Source organism: Serinus canaria, chromosome 2 (assembly GCF_022539315.1).
Source record: "Serinus canaria isolate serCan28SL12 chromosome 2, serCan2020, whole genome shotgun sequence".
Taxonomy (NCBI): domain Eukaryota; kingdom Metazoa; phylum Chordata; class Aves; order Passeriformes; family Fringillidae; genus Serinus; species Serinus canaria.
In genome coordinates, this window is record NC_066315.1 from 99,290,540 (window position 1) to 99,311,925 (window position 21,386).

The following is a 21,386-nucleotide window of genomic DNA, read 5'->3' on the forward strand; positions in this document are numbered from 1 at the left end:
GATGCATTTTAAAGGCTAAGTGCACCTAAGGTTTTTTAAAAGAATAGGAATCAGCACAAATCAGATTTTGTTTGGCCTTTTTTTCCATCCTCTTCAAGGAGGATTGCTCTACTGCGCAAGCTTAGCTTGGGTGTCTCTCTTTATTAGTTTAATTATAATCATTGGAGATTATGCTTAAAAAAATTAGAAATATCTTTATTTCAGGTCACTGAAACTTGTGTGAAATGTGGCTTTGTGCTTTCAATTTTTTTTCCAGCTCTTTCTCTGTCTCTCTCTCTCTTTCTCTCACTCTTTCCCTTTTTCCTGTTTCTCTTTTGTGTTGATTTTATTTTAAAGTATTAAATTGTTTAGATATTTGTCTCTTGTTTTGACATTTGATTTATTGAATTCCAAAAATCTTAATTTAGTAGTAATATAATTGTTCTGTTTGCAAGTCCCTTTTATGCTACTGTAGTTTTCAGATTTTGAGTTTTACTACAGTAAAGCAGTAGTATGTCTGACACATTTTGGATTTAAGCAAGAGAGTCCAAAATGTCTCAAGTGGAGTTAATATTTTGGGTTTTTTTGTCCCTCTGTTTTTTGAAGAGCTGAATCATTTTCTTTTTTGTTGTGTTTGTTTCTTTTTTTACAGCAATACGGCCACTTAGCATGTCTTACAGTTTTGACTTGTCAGGTAAAATGTGCTGCACCACCTGACGTGGTTGTTGTGCTTATCGTGAAATTTGTTCCATCTGTTTGTTGAATTCCCATCTAAGAAAGAAACTTGAAGGGATTCTTCCAAGATATGGTCAGTGAAAATAAAAAAAAAATTAGATAAATTAGTTATTAATACTTACATTTCCTTTGCCATAAAAAGATGCCTAGCTACAGGAAACATCTGCATTTCACCTGAAATACAGAGTGTATTCACCAGAATGCTGCAATTCTGCTTAAACTAAAAAACAAAATAAGGTGATCCAGAGCTATTCCAGACTCTTAAAATGATTGCAGATTTCAGCATCACCTTTAAGTCTGATTTATTTATTGATAAATCTGACTTCTATGTCTTTGCACTCACTTTTTGACTAGACCATCTTTTGCAGTACTTCATTTCTCACCAGGATCCTAAAACTAGCTTTGAACTCATCTACCTTTCTAGATTAAATGAAATATACCTGTGTATATTGATGTAGAAAGAAACTGTCAATTCTACAGTGTCTTTACGGTGAAAGCTTTGTGAGGTATGAAATCAAAGACATTCACCAACAAAAAGGCTATACCTTCCTTCTTTACTTGTTAAAAAAATAAAGTTTGCTGGTACAGAGGATCCAAAAGGTCACCCTTCATCCACTATCTAATATTAATGTTCAGGTTTCCTCTGGTGAGCCATTAGTTAGGACATGCAGCAGCTGCATGAACCTGTTGCCCATTGCATTGATACTGCAATGTCAGACAGCCTAGTAGCCAGAAAATAATTCATTCCTCATTATACACTAACTTTCCAGGGTGATCAGGCCCAAAATTTCCATCATTGATGTTGGAAATATTCAACATCAGCCTCGAGGTTTGTTGGCAGAGGAAATAGCTAACTTTTATCTAATTTCCCCTAGGTGACTCTCAAAAAGGTCTCCAAATAAATCCATGCTATTTGCACCACCTCCCCTCCTTCCTCTGAGTTACAGATAGAAACATCTCATCTAGAACTTCAGCACAGTTCACATCCTCAGTTTTTCCATGCATCCTTTAGCCTCATCTGGTTATTTTCCCCACAGAAAGGCATCATCTGACTGAAATGCTGGCATATTGTGAACTAGAAAGACCACATAGAAGTTTTACCTAAAAAATACAGCATTTATGTAATGTGAGAACACAGTTTACAAGTGACATATCTGTGAATGTGGCTCCCTATTCTGACTGAGCCAAGGAAACAGCTTGCCACTGTTGAGAGGGGAGGAGGGACTCTCCCTGCTCCCTTCCTCCCCAGGCTCCCCTCTAAGCATGTGATTCTCCCCCTTCTCTGTGTCAGTCCTGCTCATTTATTCACAGGAGGACCATCTTAAACTCCTGTAACCCAGGAACAAATAGTTTTAATATTTTTTTACCAGGTTGTTCTTCTGCTCTTTTAGTGATTGAAACCTGCCTACTATCTGATCAGATGATCAGAGAGCTGGCTGAGGAGGGCAGCTGATGAGCAGGGGTGGAAGGGAAGAAGGAACAGGCTCTGCTGTCAGAGGTGGTGACAAGCTGTTAATGCAGCTCGAGCCTTTTTGTGAAACCTTACACTCGTGGTGTGTGGTGCAGCTACTACAGCTGTCTGCTGGGATTCACATTACATATGTACATGGCATCATATTTTACTCCACTGAAAGCTGCAGGGTCCCCAGGGCCTCAGATAGAAGCATAAACAGGCAAACTTATGTTTTCAAAAAGTATTGCTACTTTCAGATGTGCCAAAAGTTCTAGTTTTAAGAATATAAAGCTGAATATGCCCATGACCAGCTAAAGGGAAATGCTCAGATCTGTCTTTCTATGTGTGTCTGTCTGCTTCTTTTCTTGCCTTGCATTTCTAAGAGTTCTGAGACATCCTCATTTGTTGAAATCCAAACAATATTCTGTAATCCATTAATTCATAACCATAATATTTTTATTTTGAATAACTAGCTTTAAAAATCTGTACTGTACTTGGATTTGCTGGTTTTGACTGACCACCGAAGAACTCTTCCTGGTTTCTTTATCCATCTCCCAAATGTGATTGGTTTTGGTTTTTGCAAGTCATGTGGTTCTCAGCAAGTAGCATCATATGGCGTGACTGAGTGATCTGATAAAGTGTCCTTAGAAGTAAATTCAGGATGATTAAAACATTCCAGTGAGGTAGATGTGAGACACCAGATGAGCAGTAAAGTGAATTAGATGGGTTGGGATATTGATAGTAAGCAGATAAGCAGTAATTTTGGATGCTGTTGCTTTGCGTGCTTTTACTTTTTTCATTCTTTTAGAGGCAGAGAGGCTGTACTGTGCTTTCATCACTGCTTGCACACACTTGCTTTTTCACTGCTTCCACTGCACTCTGCTTGATGGAATTGCTGTCACAAAAACCCCACAAACCAGCTGAAAAAGAGAAGTGTTTCCTGCTAAGTGCTAAAGGACGGGTGCAGGTTTCCATTATTCATGCTGCCTGCGATGGGGAGGATGCAGAATCCTGAGAAGACTTTTGCTGGCACCAAGCCAGTGTAGTTGGTGTGTCACAGTGCCCAGCTCCACACATCTGCCTGCTGTTCTCCTGAAGAGAAGAGGAGGGGCTCCTGGGGTCTCCTTTTACACTGCTTTTTCCTCCTGGTAGAATAGAAGGAGCAAGTGGTAGCCACCTGCAGTGAGTTACCTGAGAGGTACTCAGATAACAACTGGGGACCAGGGCAGTCATTACCACTTGCTCTAATAGAAAAATAGCTGAAAAGCAGCTTCATTTCAATGCAGTGCTGAATGCAGCTCAAAAGATCAGTCATTGCCACTCTTAACACTCGAGTTCTTACCTCAGAGCTGTGGCATTGCTGCTTTGAAGTTGTTATTTCAGAAACAGTTTGTACGTTTTGGAGGAAGGGGGGAACTGGGAGGTGGGTGGGGAGAGAAGAGGAAACTGAAGCATTTAACACCAAATTTCATGGGGATAATTACTTTTAGAGTATGTCTGTCTCAGACCAGTGGGAGGCAGGAGCTCCACCAGGTCTTTGTAAACTATTAGCTTACATAGCACAGTGATACATGGGATGCAAACACAGCAAAAGACTGATTTATTAGTTCTCAGGGTTGAATTCAACATCTGAAGTCCACTGAAATGAGCACATCTCTGTGACTTTTACTCATTATGTAATATGTCCCACCATATTATTACATAATAGCCAGAAAAAAAAGCAAACATATAATAATTCTGCAAATCCATCTTAGCTTTCTTTTAAACTCAGTGTAAAAAATTATAATCCCAAGGAGTACATTTCCTGTATAGAAGAAAATTTAGGTTTCTATCATCACTCTTGGCTGAGGAGAGCTGGTTAGGAAGCAGACAGCATATGGTTACATGGCTGCTGAGGTTTGCATGTAATTTATGGTCTGCTTAATTCCTTGTTTCATGAGACATAATCTTACATGTAAATAAAGGCACATTTCATATTATCCTACAGTGGGGTATTTTGTCTCCCCCTTCCTAAGGCTGGTCAGGGAAGCCCAGCACAAAGATCAAGTAATCAAATCAAGACCTTGCCTTCTCTCATTTGCCTGTTGTAATGAAAGCTTAGAGAAAATCTCAATAGAAACCAAACACAATCATCCAATTTTCAGGTACTGTTCACTGTACTTGCTGCCTGAAAATACAGCGAAATGACACTTCCTCAGCGTGTCTGGTCTGACTCTCTAATAAATTCTTAACCCCAGGCTATTACTCACACAAGCCTTTCTAAATATCATTGAAATCATCTTCAAGGCATTTAAGTGTTTTATGAACCTAGAGATTGTAAACTACTATCCATTTTTAAAAAAATTTATCTAAGTTTTGTTTCAAAGAATTGTCCATTGATTTCTTCTGTCCTGTTCATATTTATAAGATTTAGTCTCTTTGTTGCTTCTGACTTGTTTATCCTAAATAATTTTATCATTTTATCTTGTTTATGGTAGTGTACAATTGTCACCTGCAAATGTTTCTGTTGTCCAAACAGATCACTGAAACAGCTTAATCATTTTTTGGTCTATGTCTGCTAACAGATTCTGGTTTTAATTTTAGAACAAGGCTTTTTTCTTGAAATCTGTTTGTTGAAACTCGAATGTTTCAAAATTTGAGTTGAAACATTTCAATGTTTCATGATATTTTCCTTAAATTATGATAATCCATTTATTCACATGGATCCAGTACTGTAAGAGCAAGAATGATAAATTGAACTTGATTGATCAAATGGATTTTATAGATTGGACTGTTTTCAAATTTTATTCTTGTTTTATTATTATTCTTTAGTGCTTGCAAGTTGCAAAAACTCCCTGTTCTTTTACTCTAGAGGAAAGAATGGTGATAAATTACATTTCCTACTGAAGAAACCTTGAAAACAACTCCTATGATGGATTGTCTCCTTGATTGTCTTCTAAAATTTCTTTGGTGTTTCAAGAAGACTCAAATCAACATATGAGCAACTCAGCAATATGTATGAACAACTCACATGTGCCTGACTTTAAAAAACAGCTGCTTTAGGCTTCCTAGATCATGACTGGCTACATAAATTACTTTCAAAATGGACCAGAGAGTTCCATTTCTGAGGCCTAAAGAAATTTTGCCTATATTCCTAGGGGAGAAAAAAAAGCAAGCAAACAAACAAAAACCACCAGAAAACAATTTTTGATGTGGAAACACATTCCATCACCTGCCATAGGGGGTGTCTGGTGGTGTCCCCCCTTTTTCCTTTCCCCAGGCCTATGGAGTGTTTTGCTTTTTGGCAGGAGGGCAGTGCTGCTGCCTTCCCATCATTTGTCTCCCAGTGAGTCCAGCAGTGCTTACAGGGCATTCTTCACCCTCCCTACCATCAGGCAGGGGAGTCCCCACCCAGGGGGTTTCGGGGAGAAGGGCACCACCTTTGGCTGTTGTGGGGTGGTGCTGGAACCGCCCTGTGCCATCCAAAGACAAATCAAAGGTTTTTCTTGCTCACTTGGGAAACCCAGAACTTCTTCAGTCAGCTACATGCCAGCTACTTATGAGGTCTCAAGGAGTGTCACTGGCAGCAGGGAGGGGAGGCAGTTTGGGTTTTGTTTTCCTGCTGTCTCTTTCTGGAATTGCGTTGGGCTGCTGTCAGAGCAGGAATGCATTTGATGTGGGGGACGCCCGTGCTGTACCCACAGAAATCTAGGAGGAAGAAAACTCATGACCTATTAGCCATTGTGGTAGTCAGGACACCCATTAGCAAAGCCTTTGAAGATAGGAAGTGAGGGTTAGGGAGTCCAAGTCTTTGATTGCAGCTCTTTGTCAGAAGGACCTGAAAGCAGTAATGACACTGTAGTGCACAGATTCATAGGCCTGGAATGTCACCGTGACTTTATTAGCCCAAATAATTGCCTTTTCTTATACTCCCAGTTAAAGATATGATTTTTACAGCAACTGTAATGCACTGCCTCTCCTTTTTAAATCTGTTTCCAGCATTTAACAATAACCTGGATAATTCTTTAAAAAATATATATTGGCTTAACTTTCTAATTTTCTTAGCTTATTTCAATAGGTGCTGTGGTGAGAATGTTGTTAAACAGACCTACTTCTGTAGCTGTGCTTTGTGTAGTCTGTAGCTTTGATTTACCTGGTGCAAGGATGGCTTTATCCATGCAGATGGTGTTGTAGCAGGAGTGACTGACTGTTTATACCAGGGCAACTGTGTAAGTCACTCCAAATGATGTGTGAGTACTTGCATTGTTGGCACTGTGAATATCTGGGTGATATCATTTTCCTGTCACAGTCCTCCCAGTAACCTAAGGTACAAGTCACTTGACCTTCTGTGCCTCTTTTCACCATGTGTAAAAATGGGAATAATTACTCATCATTACCCTACCCTTATAATACCCGGAGGTACCTTGTTATTACAAGGCTGGGGACGGAGTCCTATAATTACATGAGCAGAAAAACACATTTGTAGAAAGACCAGCTGCTTAGACATACATGCAGATGGGAGATTAAAAGCTTCTCTTCCTTGTCCCTCCAACATCATTTTCTTCAGATTGGGATACTGTACTTTGTACTTTTACAGGGATAAAACTGATTTATCAGACCAAACTCTAAGCTCTCCTAAAATATCAAAGGCTAGGTCATTATCTTAATGTCTAAAGCTAAGCTAGGTTAAGCACAGCAGACCCAAAGCTTACATTATCCAAGATGCATCTTCATTGCACACTGGCAGAAATCCTAAGTAATTTACTCAGTGGAGTTACATCCTTGTAAAAGTTATGTAGATGAAAACAGAGCTGGAGCCTCATGTTCCTGCTGTTCCATGAAGGTCTGACCTCTCAGACCTGTTTTTAATACAAACGGCCAAGCAAGCCCAAGAGTTGTGCATGTGTTCGACGAACACTCATTATTTACCTCATTTTCATTCCTTCTCTCTATCCTGCAGAGTAAAGGGCAATTCTGTCCTCACAGGAAAAACTGGGTTTACTCCATGCTAAACCTCCTAATTTCTGTGTGGTGTTGTCTCCAGATTCACTGGAAACCCACTTGCCCAGATATGGTTGTGCATTCTTCTGGTCCTTGTTACATAGTTAATTACAGACTGTACATTGAATTAAGAATATTTTCGGGTTTAACACAGGCAGTTTTTTTAAAGCTGATTGGTGTGGCTGTGAGGTTGGGTTTTAGCATTATGCAATGCTGCTTTTTTGCACTGCTTTCATTCTTTCATACTGCTTCTGTACTGCAAGCCATTGCCTGTAATTGTCTGAGCAGTGAATCACTAAAAGTAAAATAATTGCACAGATCCAACTATCACAATAATTTTTTTCCTTTTGTGTATATTGCCTGGACAGTAAGATTTGAGAAGGCAAAATGCATTTCAGGTGCAAACACCAATTGTTCTGTTTCTTTTGGTAGATGTACCGACGCCAGAGGTTGGCAGAAAATTAGTGGATGCCTCTGTAGTGAACGGCAGCCCGGCACCCCAAGGAAAGCAGAACGGGGCCACACAGGCGACAGTGCAACGCAAGAGACTCCTTAAGGCTCCCACCTTGGCTGAGCTTGACAGCTCAGATTCAGAGGTAAAAAATCAGGACACAACTTGATTCTCGATTTGTCAGAATCTTGCTTCTTAGTTTGCTGAACTGATCAGATGAGAAGTGACAGTGCAAATTATAATCCGAATTTTCCATGGCTGCTTTGTCAGCCCATAGAACTTCAAAAATACTAGATCAGACCCAAAAAAGGAGAATGCTCTTTTGAAAGATTAAATGGTAATTTTGGCCTTAAACCCACATTTACTTACTTTCCTAAATGCCCAGTATCTGTCCACAGTGTGTTTGTAGCAATTATGCTTTTGGGAATTTAGGAAAGTCCATAGCACCCTTCTGGCACTCATGCAGGAGCTGCTAAAGGACTCAGATGTGGGGCTGGCTTCACCATAAAAGCTGTTAATAAAGAGCAGCAGCTGTGCCAGAGCTGTTGCAGTTTGCTGCAAGTGTCAGTGCATTAATTTGCTATATAAGATTGGGAACAAGCACCCCAAAAATGTGTCACGGATAGGGACAAGCAAATAGCACTCAGATGGAGAAAAAATTTTGAATTCATCCACTCCAAATGAAGAGTTAAAGATTTAAAAAGCATTAAAAGGAGAAAACCTTAAAAAGCTTTTTAGATTCAAAGCTGCATTATATATGATCCTCAGGAAGCACCAACATTACATCCTCAAGAATGAGCTTTGTCTTCTGGACCAGTAGTGTTATTAATTGAGTTTGGACCTTTCTGAAAGTTAAGCTGTCTGGAAAGCACATGCAGGCAGGCTTTATTCACAGAGGATAATTTTAGCCTGGGGAAAGCAGTCTTCCCTGACTATTTTTCTCTCTTGTAAATGGGAAAGGAGGGGTTTCCTGACAGGGTGGTTACAAAGGCCTCTATCTGAAAGATAGGAGGCTGGGAAGAAATATATGTGGGGAGAAATTTATCTCTTTGCATACTTTCTGATCTCTGAAAGGTTGGCCCTCTTTGGGGTTATCCTGTGGGTGACTTAAGTGGTTGCATAATTTGGTGCATCTGTTCTGAAAGCAGAAGAGATTTGCATTCTGAGATCACTCATCAGTCTTTAAAATTACAATAGAGGCTATATGTGGTTTGTTAATGTGAATGAAGCTGGGCAGGATGCAGGAATACTAAGATCTGTCTGTGAGAGTTGGGTCTTACAGCCTGTACCTCTGTGTATCCTGAAGCATCATGCTATTTCACACAGGAAAATAAGCAGAAGTCAGTAAAAGAAAATTGTAATGGGAAATGTGAAATGCTTCTTGTAGAAGGGAAAAATAAAACGTCTAAACATGACTATTGATTAGGGAATACAGTGTAGGCAAGCAAAGTGGTATGGAACAAGCTCTGGAACATACAGCAAAAGATAAATTGAAAATAAATCAACCACATTGAGCTGTCACAGAGAACAGATGCTGGACTAGTTTGAGTCAATAGAAATAGCTGGTGAAGCAAGTGAGATGATAAAGATGCTCAGCAGAATACTGGTTGGGCTCAGGAAGAGTGCTAAGGTAGTGAAAATAAACTGAAGGGAGTTTGGGGGAAGTTTTTCAAGGTGGTGAAGGACATAGAACATTGGAAGAGAGTGAAGATTGCTCTGTCCAAATGTTTTATTTCTTCCCTGACTTTTACTTTGTATGTAACACAGAGAAGAGTCTGTGTGTGGTTCTGATTGCCTGAAAATGACTCGGCCACCTCTTTGTCTGCAGTTTGAATTGGGCTTAACCCATTTGGAGTTACTCACTGGGAGTGAAATTATTACTGTGTTGTGCCCTAAATTACAGGCTGGAAATACCTGCACTGCTGAGCTGTAGACCTCCAAATGAGCTGTGATGCAGATGCATTTTCTTCCCCATGGATCCCCTTTGTTCTTTCATCAGTGTTGCAATGCAGGCTATGTCCCAATACTCAGTGTAGCCAGGCAGAGGTGAAAGGCAAGGTCTGATACAGCCCTATGCCCATTTTCTATCAAGGATGAATATTATATAAATTCTGCCTTCTTTCCGTCCTTGCTTTTTCTTCATCACCACTGAAATCACAGATTCCAGGGGGCATGGAACAGGAAGTGCCATTTTGCTTTGTGTGGCTAAGAGAAGTAGCAATCTAATAGTCACTTTTGGTACAGAATAAAAAATTGTCTTTTTCTAACGATGCTACAGTTATCTGGCTAAAAATTTTGTCTGTGATTTATTTAGATGTTTTAAGCTGCAGCTTTCTCAGTAACTGTAAAATTCTAATTGTTTGACACTCTGGAGAAGTGCAGAGTCCTGGATTTTGGGTTTGATCCAACCTCAAACGTAAAATGTCAGATAGTCTAAAATAATAGTCAACAGTTGCTGTATAGATATGAAGGAATTCATGCAGTGGTTCATCAGGACTTCCTACACAAGATTTCATTCTCAAAAGAAAGCCCTGTGTGTTTGAGAAACTGTAGGACAGAAAAGGCATTGTCAGTGCATGTGTTTGTGCACAGAAGAAGTAATTTGAAATTACTAACCTCGAGTACCTGTTGTCTAAGTAGGATTTTATGTCCAATTTAATTTCCTCCTGGCTTCTGTTTTCCATGTCTTGGTTTATACTTATTTTTTATACTTAGCCACTGGCTCCAACAGTTCATTCTTTAGAAAAACAGAAAAGCTTACTTAGTTCTTCATCCTAGCTCTTTAGCTTCTCCGGCAATGGTAAACTTGTCATCCACTCAGAACAATCTGACTTCTACAAGGTGAAAAGTTGAGTAGTTCCTTTGTTCAGGGCTGTTCTCTTTCTCAAAATATAAATATTTTACTCTAGGATTAGGAACACTCTTGCACCCCTTCTAAAGGACAGTGCATCCAATTGTCATGCAGGTTCTCCATTGGTCTTTTAAGGCAACCATGCAGCAATATGCAGAGCTGTCTTAGCCAGCTCTGTAGCTGAACTGTACTGCTTTCTGCAAGTAAAACAGCTGATGTAGCTCAGTGTGCTGCTCAAGCTTCCTTGCAAGCTTCCCATCACAAGTGTTTTGTGGGGTCACAACTGAAATGTTAGAGTGAACATTACTGTTTTGGGATGTGAGCTGGTGTAAGATCTCTTGCAGAGTACTGTGTTGTGGCAAAGAGGTGGGAACAGTGTCCTCAAATACAACACCTACCCTTGGGCTAAGCCTAAAGGACAGATCATCTGATGGGAATTTGTAGAACCCTGTGTCCTGTGATGCCTGGTGCTCATTGAGGTGATCCTGCCAGCTTTTCCTTCTGACTTGCTGTTACCAAAGAAGGCAATCTTTCAGCCAGTGGAGATTTTCAGCTAAGGAAATCTGTGAGAGAGAGGCTTAGCCACTTGCTGGATTTTAGGGCAGGTGACTTATTTGATCTGTAAATCTTGGCAGTCTAAATGATGTTGAGTCTTTTTGGTTGAAAGCATTCACGTTAGAGGTAAAGAGCGCTCAAGCTCAGTCCTTCAGCTCTCTTCATTTGGGAGGCTTCTGTGATGATCTCTTTCTTTGCTGGTACCAAGTGGCTGAAGACAGGCTTTAGGTGACAGCAAAGGATTTAATAATTTGGGTGGCATAAAGCTTTAGATAGCTGAGAGCTGTTTGGTCAAAGCCCATTTTACTTTCCTTCATCTTACAGGAATTGCCCTTGGCTGTTTAGAAGAAGCATGCAGATACAGTGAATGAGATTTCCTTTAAATACAGAAGAAAGGAAAAACACACCAGGACTGGGAATTAGGGAACAGTGCAGTCAAATTCAGTTTAATTTCTCTTCACCTGAGTCACTTGTGTGAGAGGCTCTCCTTCCTTTGGAGGCCAGAGAAATCTAAGTGCTAATTCCTTGTTAATGTGAACTATAAAGCTGTGTTAACATATCTGCTGTAGCTGCAAATCCCTAGGAGTGTTTAAATACTACAAAGGAAATTAACAGTTTACAGTGGATTCAGGCACCTCTCTCCTGATCTTGTTCTTTCATGCTGTAGTTAAACACACTGAATTCAAATAATGTACCATTTATTTCACTTTTTAAAAAAACAGAGCCCTGAAATTCTGTTTGCTCAGTACTGTCCAGAGTCAATGTTTTTCTCAAGACTTCTAGGACTCTGAGTGACTGAATGGTCCAAAATGTCTTTGATGTCTTTGTCTTTTTGTGTTTTCTGTTTGTTAAAAAGCAGTAGAAGAACTAAAACAGTACCTGAGGATTTCTGTTTCTTTTCCTCTTGCCACACAGGAGGAATCAGTGCCCCAGTCAGGAAGTAGCAGCAGCATCTCCCCCTCACAAGTGGAAGACCCCTCTCAAGAAGGAACCAGCAGCAGAAAGAGTGAGTTATGAGAGAGCCCAGTAGCTGTTTTTACTCACCTCTGTTGTCTTCTGTGCTATGAACTTTGTCTCACACTTATATGGAAAGCTGAAGTTGAGTGTTGTTAATGGAATAAACTTCTAAAGCTGAACCCTGCTGAATGGGTCAAGTGTGATAAACATTTGGAAGGCATTAGCCTTCACTCTGGGTGGATATCTTTGTGAAACAGGTTTCATCCCTTTCAGGGATGAAACCTGTAGGACAGTATGTAGGACTGTAGGACTGTAGAGGAAGTCACAAGTGAATGGAGGAGATTGCTCAGCTATGCTCGTCTCATAAAATAATTTTTTGCTATGGAAGCATATTCTAACCTAAGACCAATTTAAAAGTTTCCTCCATCTCTGCCACTGTGAGAGGGTTTGAAAGACGCTCAGCAATCACCAGTATTTCCCAAAAATACTTACTGGGAAAAGGGCGAGATCTGGCCTTTTTTTTCCAGGCATAGTTATTGCAGGTTTTACAATATTTTTATTTTGTCTGAAGCATTTCAGTTTCATTTGGAAGGTTTTGTAATGAGCTGTGTAATCTGTGCACTTGTTTTCTGTATATGATGGTGAAATAATGAGAACAATATCCTGAAACACCTCAGTATGGATACGTAACTTCAGCCACCAGTAGTAGGAATTCTAGCAAATCAGTGGCTGGATTTATGAGCAATGTTATCCAACAGTCTCTGATAGAAGAACTAACGTGTTTGTACTGATTGAATCCTTAGTGCCTCCAAAGTTCTTGCCCATATCGTCCACGCCGCAGCCCGAGAGACGGCAGCCGCCTCAGAGACGACACTCCATTGAAAAGGAAACACCAACCAATGTGAGACAGTTCCTACCCCCTTCAAAACAGAGCTCCAGGTCACTTGTAAGTGGAGTGGGTGGTAGGAGAGAGAAAAAGAGGAATGCTAAGAGTATAATGAAAATTAAAACTTGGCTTCAGTATGATTAGAACATGACCCAAAGAAAACTCCTCAATTCAGAAACAGCTCTTGGCTACTAAAAGTGTTTTGAAATCAAGATTTGAACTTTGTCTCTCTAACATATCTATCAAAAATCCCAGGTACAGGTGCCTCAGAAAACATTTACACTGTGATTAGGACTCTGGGTAAACCACATGTCTTGATTTTCGTTTCAGAATGTTACCAAAACAGATGAACTTCACCTAACTGATATTCCACTTGAATAGAGACAATTCCAAAGCAGTGGATCTATTTTGGGATTTGGGGGAATTTTTTAAAGTTGTTGGAAGTATTGCAGCTAATAACTGGATGAATTGAATGATTTCTTTTCTTCCCACCTTAAGAACTTGCCTGGTAATGTTTATACATCCAAAAGCTCTTTCAGTAATCCAAATCAAGGTTTGTCTGTGTTGCTTTGTTGAAGTTACTGAGGCAAAAACCTGTTTTACTGCTTGAAAAGAAAGTACAGTGCATTTGATCAATTAGCTTTAATTGAGAACTGTTTTCCAGCAGAGTACAAACAGCAAAGGGTATGAAATCCTGGTTCGTTTATGTTGGCATACTGATTAGTGCATTGTAATTTCATGCAGGGTATGTTCCTTGTCTCTTTTCCTACCAGCAGGGTTTCAGAGTGTGCCCCATGAGGTGTGCTGGTGAATAGAGAAATCAATAAATACATCCAAGTCTTTAAAGGAAGGGAATATTCACTTGCCCTGTCTTGTAGTGCAGTGGTGTTAAAGGGCTTTGAAGAGCATTTTTGTTGGCCCAAGAGATGACAGCTGGGATTCAAACCTATAAGATGATGAAGCTGATCAGTTCTAGGGAAAATACCTCCAAATATTCCCACAATGAGCTTTTCCTTTTCAGAGGTCTGCTGGATTTTATTACATCCTTCCAAGTAGAATGTAGTTTTTTATTCCAGGTGCAGGTCAGGTAGTAACATGTGGATAAGTGCACAGCCCAGGTGGACATCTCCTGCCAAAGTGAACTTGGAGCAGGACATATTGCAGCAGACCCATACTGAAGAGCTCCTTCAGCATGTGTTTGAAGTCACTGTCACATAAAGTGGGTTGTTCTGGCACCTCCTGCTGCAGGAGGGGTAAACCTGTGGAAAGCCAGTCTTTATTTTCTGGTAAGCCCAGTGTCATTCACAGACAAATAGTTCAAAGGGAGGATGGGAGAAAGCATCCTGTGTTATACTAAGACATTTGCTCCATCACACTTCTAGTGTATGAGTGTGCTGCATTGTATATTAACCTTGTGTTTTAGAGGATAATTCAACTTAAAATCTTATATGAGGCTGTTGTTTTAAATAGGTCAACCAGGTTCTTACCAGGATCTTCTTGACCACATACATACTCTCACTCTCTCAGTCTGTTCATTGACATATGCCTAGAAAAATACATTAAAAATAAAAGGGAGAAAAAGCCATTAGATAAGTCAGGCTAATTTGGGAACAGATGGGAAGGGTTTTACTAGTTTCTTTTGTGCTCAGGGGGGATTTTTGTTTGTTTTGGTCTTTTTTTTTTGTTGTTGTTTTTAATCTCTAGAGAACTGTCACCTAGCTTGGTTTTGACTTTGAAGTGAAAAAGAAGGAAGCTGGTAGTGAAATGATGTTCTGTTAATAAGAACCTATTTTATTTGATGCCTTGAGAGCTAATTCTTTAACTTGGCAATAGTGCCCTCTAGGGTGTAACAGACACCTCCCTCAACACTCTCGCTTTCATTTTGGGAGATGTGTACTGGTATGCTGGCACTGGCCCAGTTCCACACTTTGGCTTTCTGCAACTCTCTCCTTCCCAGAGGGATGCCAATCTTTTACAGTGGCTGCTCCAGATGTTGTACCTGTGAAATTGCCATGCCCAGAGTGAATGCTTCTCAATAATGCAGAATATTATTTATTTTTTATTTGACCTCACGCTTCTTTATTCCTTCCTCCGGGATTGATGGAGTTTCATTTCTTATCACCAGCTCCTGTGACCCTGGTTTCTCTCCAAGGTGAAAGAGGCCTTGTCAGCAAATAGCTGCCGATGCCAGTGAAACCAGGCAGGGGTTTGCTACAGTCTCTTAGCAGGATTAGCAGGAAACTGCTCTGTCTTGCATACTAACGATGGTTTTGTGAACTGGCATTTCATCAGACAGAGGTGGTTAGGCCCAAGTAGGTGGGGAGGGGAAACAAACTTGGAAAAGTGCCAAACACAGTCCTTTTGACATGCCACCCTGCCAGTGGTACATGGAAAGGCAGAGTGGCTCAGTGATTTTGGGGGGGTCAGCCTTGGTGGGTGCTGTAGTGAGCTGATTTGGTGCTTAATCAGTGAGATCAATTCAGTGTCCTGAGATTTACCTGTGGGTGCCTCAGTCTGTTTGCTTTTTAAATTATTTTTATTATCATTATTTTTTTTTGTCATGACCCAGAGGACCAAAGCTAATGGTTTCATTTATACACAGCATTCGCTTCTCTGCTTCCTATCTATTGTTCAGGTTCCTAGGATAAGCAGTTTATTTCCAAGGATGACTTTCAGACCACTTTTTTCAACTATGCAAACAGCTTCTCTGCTCAGCTCTCATCCCGTTGAAGCAGCCATGTGTGGGGTGGCAGGGGCTATGTACTATCTCTGTGAGAGAGCTTTTGCCAGCAGGTGGAAACCAGCAAAGGTTTGCCTCTTTTTGCTGGCTTTGGAAATCACCTTCACCAGCATGTTCCCTCCTAGGGGAGCACTTCCTCAGCTCTGGCAAGAATTACAGCTTAGGCTGGGACACTGCACCTGATTGACTTTGATTTCAATGTGTGTAGGATATTTGTGTGTCTTCAATCACCTCACGGGGAAAAGAAATCAATTCTGAAAGGACAGCAAACTAAAAATGCAACATCATCAGATTATCAATGGGACAGACCTTAAATATTACAGCACATCAAGATCCTGCAGCAAAAATCCAGCAAAACTATTGTGATCCTTGGACTATGTTTAAAAGAATGAGGTTTTATGTTTCTCCCAAGGTACACTACGTAAAATGGGAGGGCACTTGTAATCTGCTTTACTTGAAAACCCATATATTGTTTTGGTCCTCAGCACACTTGTGTATCAGAACTTGCAGAATAGCTGATATCCATCTATCAGGGAAGGCAAATCCACTGAAAATAAAAAGTAATTCATTTACCCCTATGTTAACTGAACATTAATTATTTAATTTTTCCTTCTTTTTGTTGTCCCAGCCAATAAGTAGAAGGAGGAAGGAAGTTGTAGGAGAGTTTATAGTTGAAATATACAGCTGACCTTTTAAAAATTTGTAGTCTGCAAAAGAAGCAAGAGTTTAGACTGCCTGGCTAATTGTGAATTGCAGAATTTAGAGGCCACTCTGGCGCTCATTCATTTTGCAATTTACTAATGCAACTCATTTGAATGTCTAGTGACATCCTTTAATGAAAAGAAGGAATGCATTAGAGTAAAAATGTGTTAGTCATAAGAACCTATTAGGTGTGTATACACTGAGAATGACCTAAAAAGCACGTTATGGGTATGCAATTCTTACTACCTGCTTTTCCTGCATAAAAAAATTTTACATACACACTTGAAGGTATAGTGTTTATAAAATGATTGTATAGTCAGAGTTAAGCCAGTCCCCAAGAGGATCATGGACCCTTCAAGTTCAAAATAGTATTTGCAAATAATATTTTTTCCCCTTTATAAATAAGCATATTGGCTTGTGTTTAATATTAAGAAGAGTATTGAGGTTAATTCTGGAAAATCAAGACCATTCAAAGCACATTTTATCTTTACCATGTTCTGTCATATGCGAGTATTGTAGAGTACTCTCACTTGGAGCTGCTGAATTTGGGTGCAGGTTTGGAAGTTTGAGCAGTAACTCCAAAGCATTATTATTCAATGAAGTTTAGCCAGTGCTTAGCAAAATTTAATTAATTTCAATGCCTTAGAGGTAGTGTAGAAAAAAAAATTTCTTGTGTACTTATTTATATTCTGAAAAGGGAAAAAAAAAAAACCCAAGCACTTTTCTGAAAAGTTATTATTTATCTTTCATTTAATGTTGCATTAACATTTTGTTGTCCTTGTGTAACCACTGGAATTAAAACATTAGCATTTAAACGTGAATATTTTCTATGTTTCCCCTGCTGCCTGCTGGCTATTTCTATTTTAATGGTATTCATTTTGATTGGTACAACAACAGGCCCACACTATTCCCCTAGTACGTGCTCTACACCTATAGCAGATCCGCAGAATTTCTTCAAAGGAGCAATATTCCCCGACGTCATCGTTCTGTAAATTAAAGGAATGGGCGTTCATGAGGGGGAAGGAAGAGCTTCAAGTAAGAAATGTCTTTCTAAAGGACTTAAAGCTCTGGTTGATTGCAAGCATTCAGTCAGCCTCATTCACCTCGGATAGTTTCCCTCAGTCTCCCAGGATGCAGACTGGGGGGTTTTGCTGGCATTGTGTGCATCCCGCTTTCCCACCCACTTCCTCTCCCGTGCCGCCCCAGCCTTCAGCCGTGCCTCCCCATAGCAAGGCAGTTGCTATGGGAAGAACCCAGAAGGAAATGCTGAGAGCTGCTGGTTAGCTGTAAAGTTGCTCATAAGGAACAGAAGATACTTTGTTTTGGCTGTGCACTTTTACACCTCAGAGCAAATTGCAGCTGCTTTTGATATCGTTTGTTTTTTCCAGAAAACTAGTTTTCCATATCCTAAAGGTTTAGCTGGCAAATCTAACAGTTAACTTAATTCTAGTCTTTTGTGGGGTACCCTAAACAGAGTGAAGTTTCTTTGTGTTCCCTTTCTAGATAGGTAAGACAACAGTTTTTAAAAATGTGGTGGTTCCTAAATGCTAATGTTTGCCAGGTCTGCAATGTAGAAGGATTTTCTTTTTAATCTGATGGAAAGACAGAACTCTGAGTACATGGAAATGGAGCATTTCCGTACTAATCCGATTCATCACTTCAATTTGTAAACGAGATCTCCAAACTGTCAGCCACGTCTTTGTGTATGCAGGAGAAATTTCCTTCGTTTATTCAGAGAGCAGTGCCTGTCATTGTCATTACTGCACAGTAGCCCCTCTGGGCTGGCTGAAAAGGTTCACTAAGCATTAAGCAATGGGAGTTCCCACAGAGGTTTCTGTCTTTCTTTTGGAAATGTATAATCAACTACTGGGCTGAATTACAAATTGGGTTGGTGCTTTTTATTCCCTGGTACCAAATTCAGGAATTCTGCACTCAATCTTCTCCTAAATGCTGCAACACAGAACAAATACAATTTTTTTTTAAGTGGAAAGTTGTGCTTTTAATTCTCTATTTGAGTCTCTACCATTTATAATGCAACACTGGGTAAGCAGTTCACCTGCTTGATACTGGAGCATTATTCTGTAAAGTTTAAATTGCTGCTGTTACTTTCTGGGGCAGAAAGGAGAACTTTTCTGCCTGAGCTGATGTAACTTTTTGTAGTCTTGGTGTGATTCTGATCATGTGAGCACTAAGATGTGGTACCACTGAATAAAAATTTTTGCTAGAATGGGCTACTAACAACTTTCCTTGGCCACTCTGGGCATCACAAAGTCTGAGAGAAATTATTTGATGTATACCTCAAACAGTATACATAAAATAATGCCATCTACCATATTACATTTTCCCTTTCAATTTATAAATCTGAATGTTGATTGGTTTGAAACAAATGTTCACAATAAAAGACAAATGGAGAGAAGAATCAAGTGATTTGAGGAGGAAAGATGAAGAAAACTGTCATCGTTGTGAAGGTTGAACATAAGATTTTATATCACATTTCTGCAGCTTCCAGTGGTTTGGCACTCATGTGATGCCCATGAATGAGCCAGTGCTATTCCAGTTTGGTGGGAGAAACCCCCTGTTTCTGGAGTTACTAACCAGGTGGCTGGTTGTCTAGGCTGAACTCTGGAAGAAGCCGTTTGTCTTTGAAATAATATGGGGTTTTTGGCTTCCAGGAGGAGTTCTGTTACCCCGTGGAATGTCTGGCTCTGACAGTGGAGGAGGTCATGCACATCCGTCAGGTGCTTGTGAAGGCGGAGCTGGAGAAGTACCAGCAATATAAAGATGTCTACACTGCTCTCAAGAAAGGAAAGGTAGGGCTGAGTCTGGGGAGGCCCTGAAGGGTACTGAGAGAGGCAAGTTGCACAAGCCTCCCATTTACACATTTGTTTCTTACCCTCCATTGGAGAAATAGAAGAGTTATCCAGCAAACATCCCCCTAAATGTGTGGTACATGGGTCAACTTCCTCAAGTGATGTCCAGAAACATCAAAAGTTTCCATGGAAATGCCTTGTTTGTTCAGATTGCCTATAAAAATGCAGTAGCATTTGCAATTATCAGAGTGTATCTGTATGTGTCTGGTTTGAACTTCATTGACTGAGGTGATTTCTGTCCCCATGCCTTCTGCAGGTTTGGTTACCTTTTCTGTTCCAGAAAATAGAATTACAGATAGCAACAGAAAACTACAAGTTCTTCATATATGAACCCTTACTATCTAGCATAGAGGGAATTAAAGCCTGCAGAGAAGTGATGCAAGCAGAAGGAGGTTTAATTTTAGAGACCCCTTAACTAATGCACTTTTCTGTAAACTGCAGATTGGAGATTGGTACTTCCCAGTAGAACCAGCATCCTTTTCTCCCACTTTTAATTTGTGCTTCTTGGATACCTCCAGAAAGCCTATTTGGACTTAACTGTGTGCTTTATTTACAGGCCTACCTGTATCTAATGTGCAGATTTATTTTAAAGGTTCAATACATTTAAGGCAGAGGAACAATAATCTTATAATGTCTCTCATTAAATTCAGCTGTTGCCTGTTGTCATGACATGTTAAGCTTAGTAATGAGCTTTTCTCAAATCTCAAAGTAGGTTGAGGATTTAATTAATTTACCCCACTATTAAAATTGTTTGCTTTTATTTCTAACCAAAGTTATCTAGTTAATGAGCAAGTATTTAATTTAGGCAAAACAATTAAAGGCCTAATTTTAAATATATGAAGATACAGTTCTGGACCTTGTTCTCAATGTCATCTTAGAAGTACAGACCCCAGAACTGGATGTAGCCCTGCCACTGTGACCTTGCCATCAGCAACTGGTCAGTGAAGTCATCACTGTGTGGGACTTTGGTTAACACTGTGCATTCCTCTCTTCTTCTTCCTCTAGCTCTGCTTTTGCTGTCGAACAAGAAGGTTTTCTTTCTTTACCTGGTCTTACACTTGTCAGTTCTGCAAGAGGTAAGTATTTAATGTCTGGTAATAAATGACTACAATTTCATATGAAAATGATTGATTTATACATTAGAAACCCTCAAAAATTTCTGCTGCATACTCTTGGTTTGGTTTATTTCTGTAACTGTCTGTGTTAAAAAAAAAAAAAAGTATGCAGAAACATTTCATTTGTAAATTACCGAATTGCTTCCTTGGACTGAAACTCTTGACTAAAAGTGAGAGAAACTTTGGTTTGTTTTTTTTTTTTTTTTTAATGAGAAAGCAACATGGAATTTTCTGAGGGTCCCCACTCAACAGTTCTACAACCTCTGTGTTTAGGGAAAACATTTCACGGCAATTTATTTTTGGGGGAATTTATTTTTTGGGCAATTTTTTTTTGAGTATTGAGGCAGGGAAAATGCAAGAAGGAATATTTGCAGGCAAAATGATAAATTTTGAGTTAACAGTGAGACAATAAGTCAGAAGATCTATGTAATCACTGAGTTTTGGTCTCACTTACCAGGAGAGGTTTCTTTAGAGGAAAACCACTTAATTTTTCTTTTTTTATTTTCCTGTTTTTTGATTTAGGTGACATTCTTGTTCAGTATTTCTCCTTGCTTCTGGCTTCATGTTCAAATTGAAGTTACTATGTTGAAGAAGCTTTAAAAATAAAAATGCTTGTTTAAGGGGAGCATGGAGGGGGGTGGGTTTCTATCTCCTGAAATCCCTTACTCTTAATTTAAACATAATTTTTCCCAATGGATTGATTCATGCTCTTGTTTTTTTACACAGACCTGTATGCTCACAGTGTTGCAAAAAAGTAAGTAATGAAACTTTTGTTTTGAGCCTTTCTAAAAAGCTGCAACCTTTGTAATGATGCTGCACATAGTGCCTTGTGCTGTCCCCAACAGATGCGGCTGCCATCGAAGCCATACTCCACCCTGCCCATCTTCTCCCTGGGACCCTCAACCTTGCAAAGGGGAGAAAGCTTCATGAGGCCAGAGAAACCCTCTACCAGTCACCACCATTCCCTGCGGAGCAGGTGAGACACAGCCCTGCCTCACTTGTGTCCGTTGCAAATGTTCCCCAAATGTTTCATGCTGCCTTGTCAATCATGAAGATGCTGCTCACCTTTTTGTAGTTGGTCATGTTTTTAATGCCTGTAGTAACTTTCCTGA

General features: G+C 39.8%; 1 protein-coding gene across 1 annotated transcript in view; it reads left to right on the top strand.

The window, feature by feature from the left end:
- Window positions 1-21,386, top strand: part of SPIRE1 (spire type actin nucleation factor 1) — a 132,588-nt gene that overhangs the window by 99,948 nt on the left and 11,254 nt on the right. Inside the window, exons 9-15 of the mRNA XM_030227158.2 lie at window positions 7,580-7,743; window positions 11,920-12,010; window positions 12,765-12,907; window positions 18,962-19,099; window positions 20,165-20,235; window positions 21,001-21,028; window positions 21,120-21,250. Of these exons, the coding sequence (XP_030083018.2) occupies window positions 7,580-7,743; window positions 11,920-12,010; window positions 12,765-12,907; window positions 18,962-19,099; window positions 20,165-20,235; window positions 21,001-21,028; window positions 21,120-21,250 (766 nt within the window). The remainder of the gene's footprint in view (window positions 1-7,579; window positions 7,744-11,919; window positions 12,011-12,764; window positions 12,908-18,961; window positions 19,100-20,164; window positions 20,236-21,000; window positions 21,029-21,119; window positions 21,251-21,386) is intronic.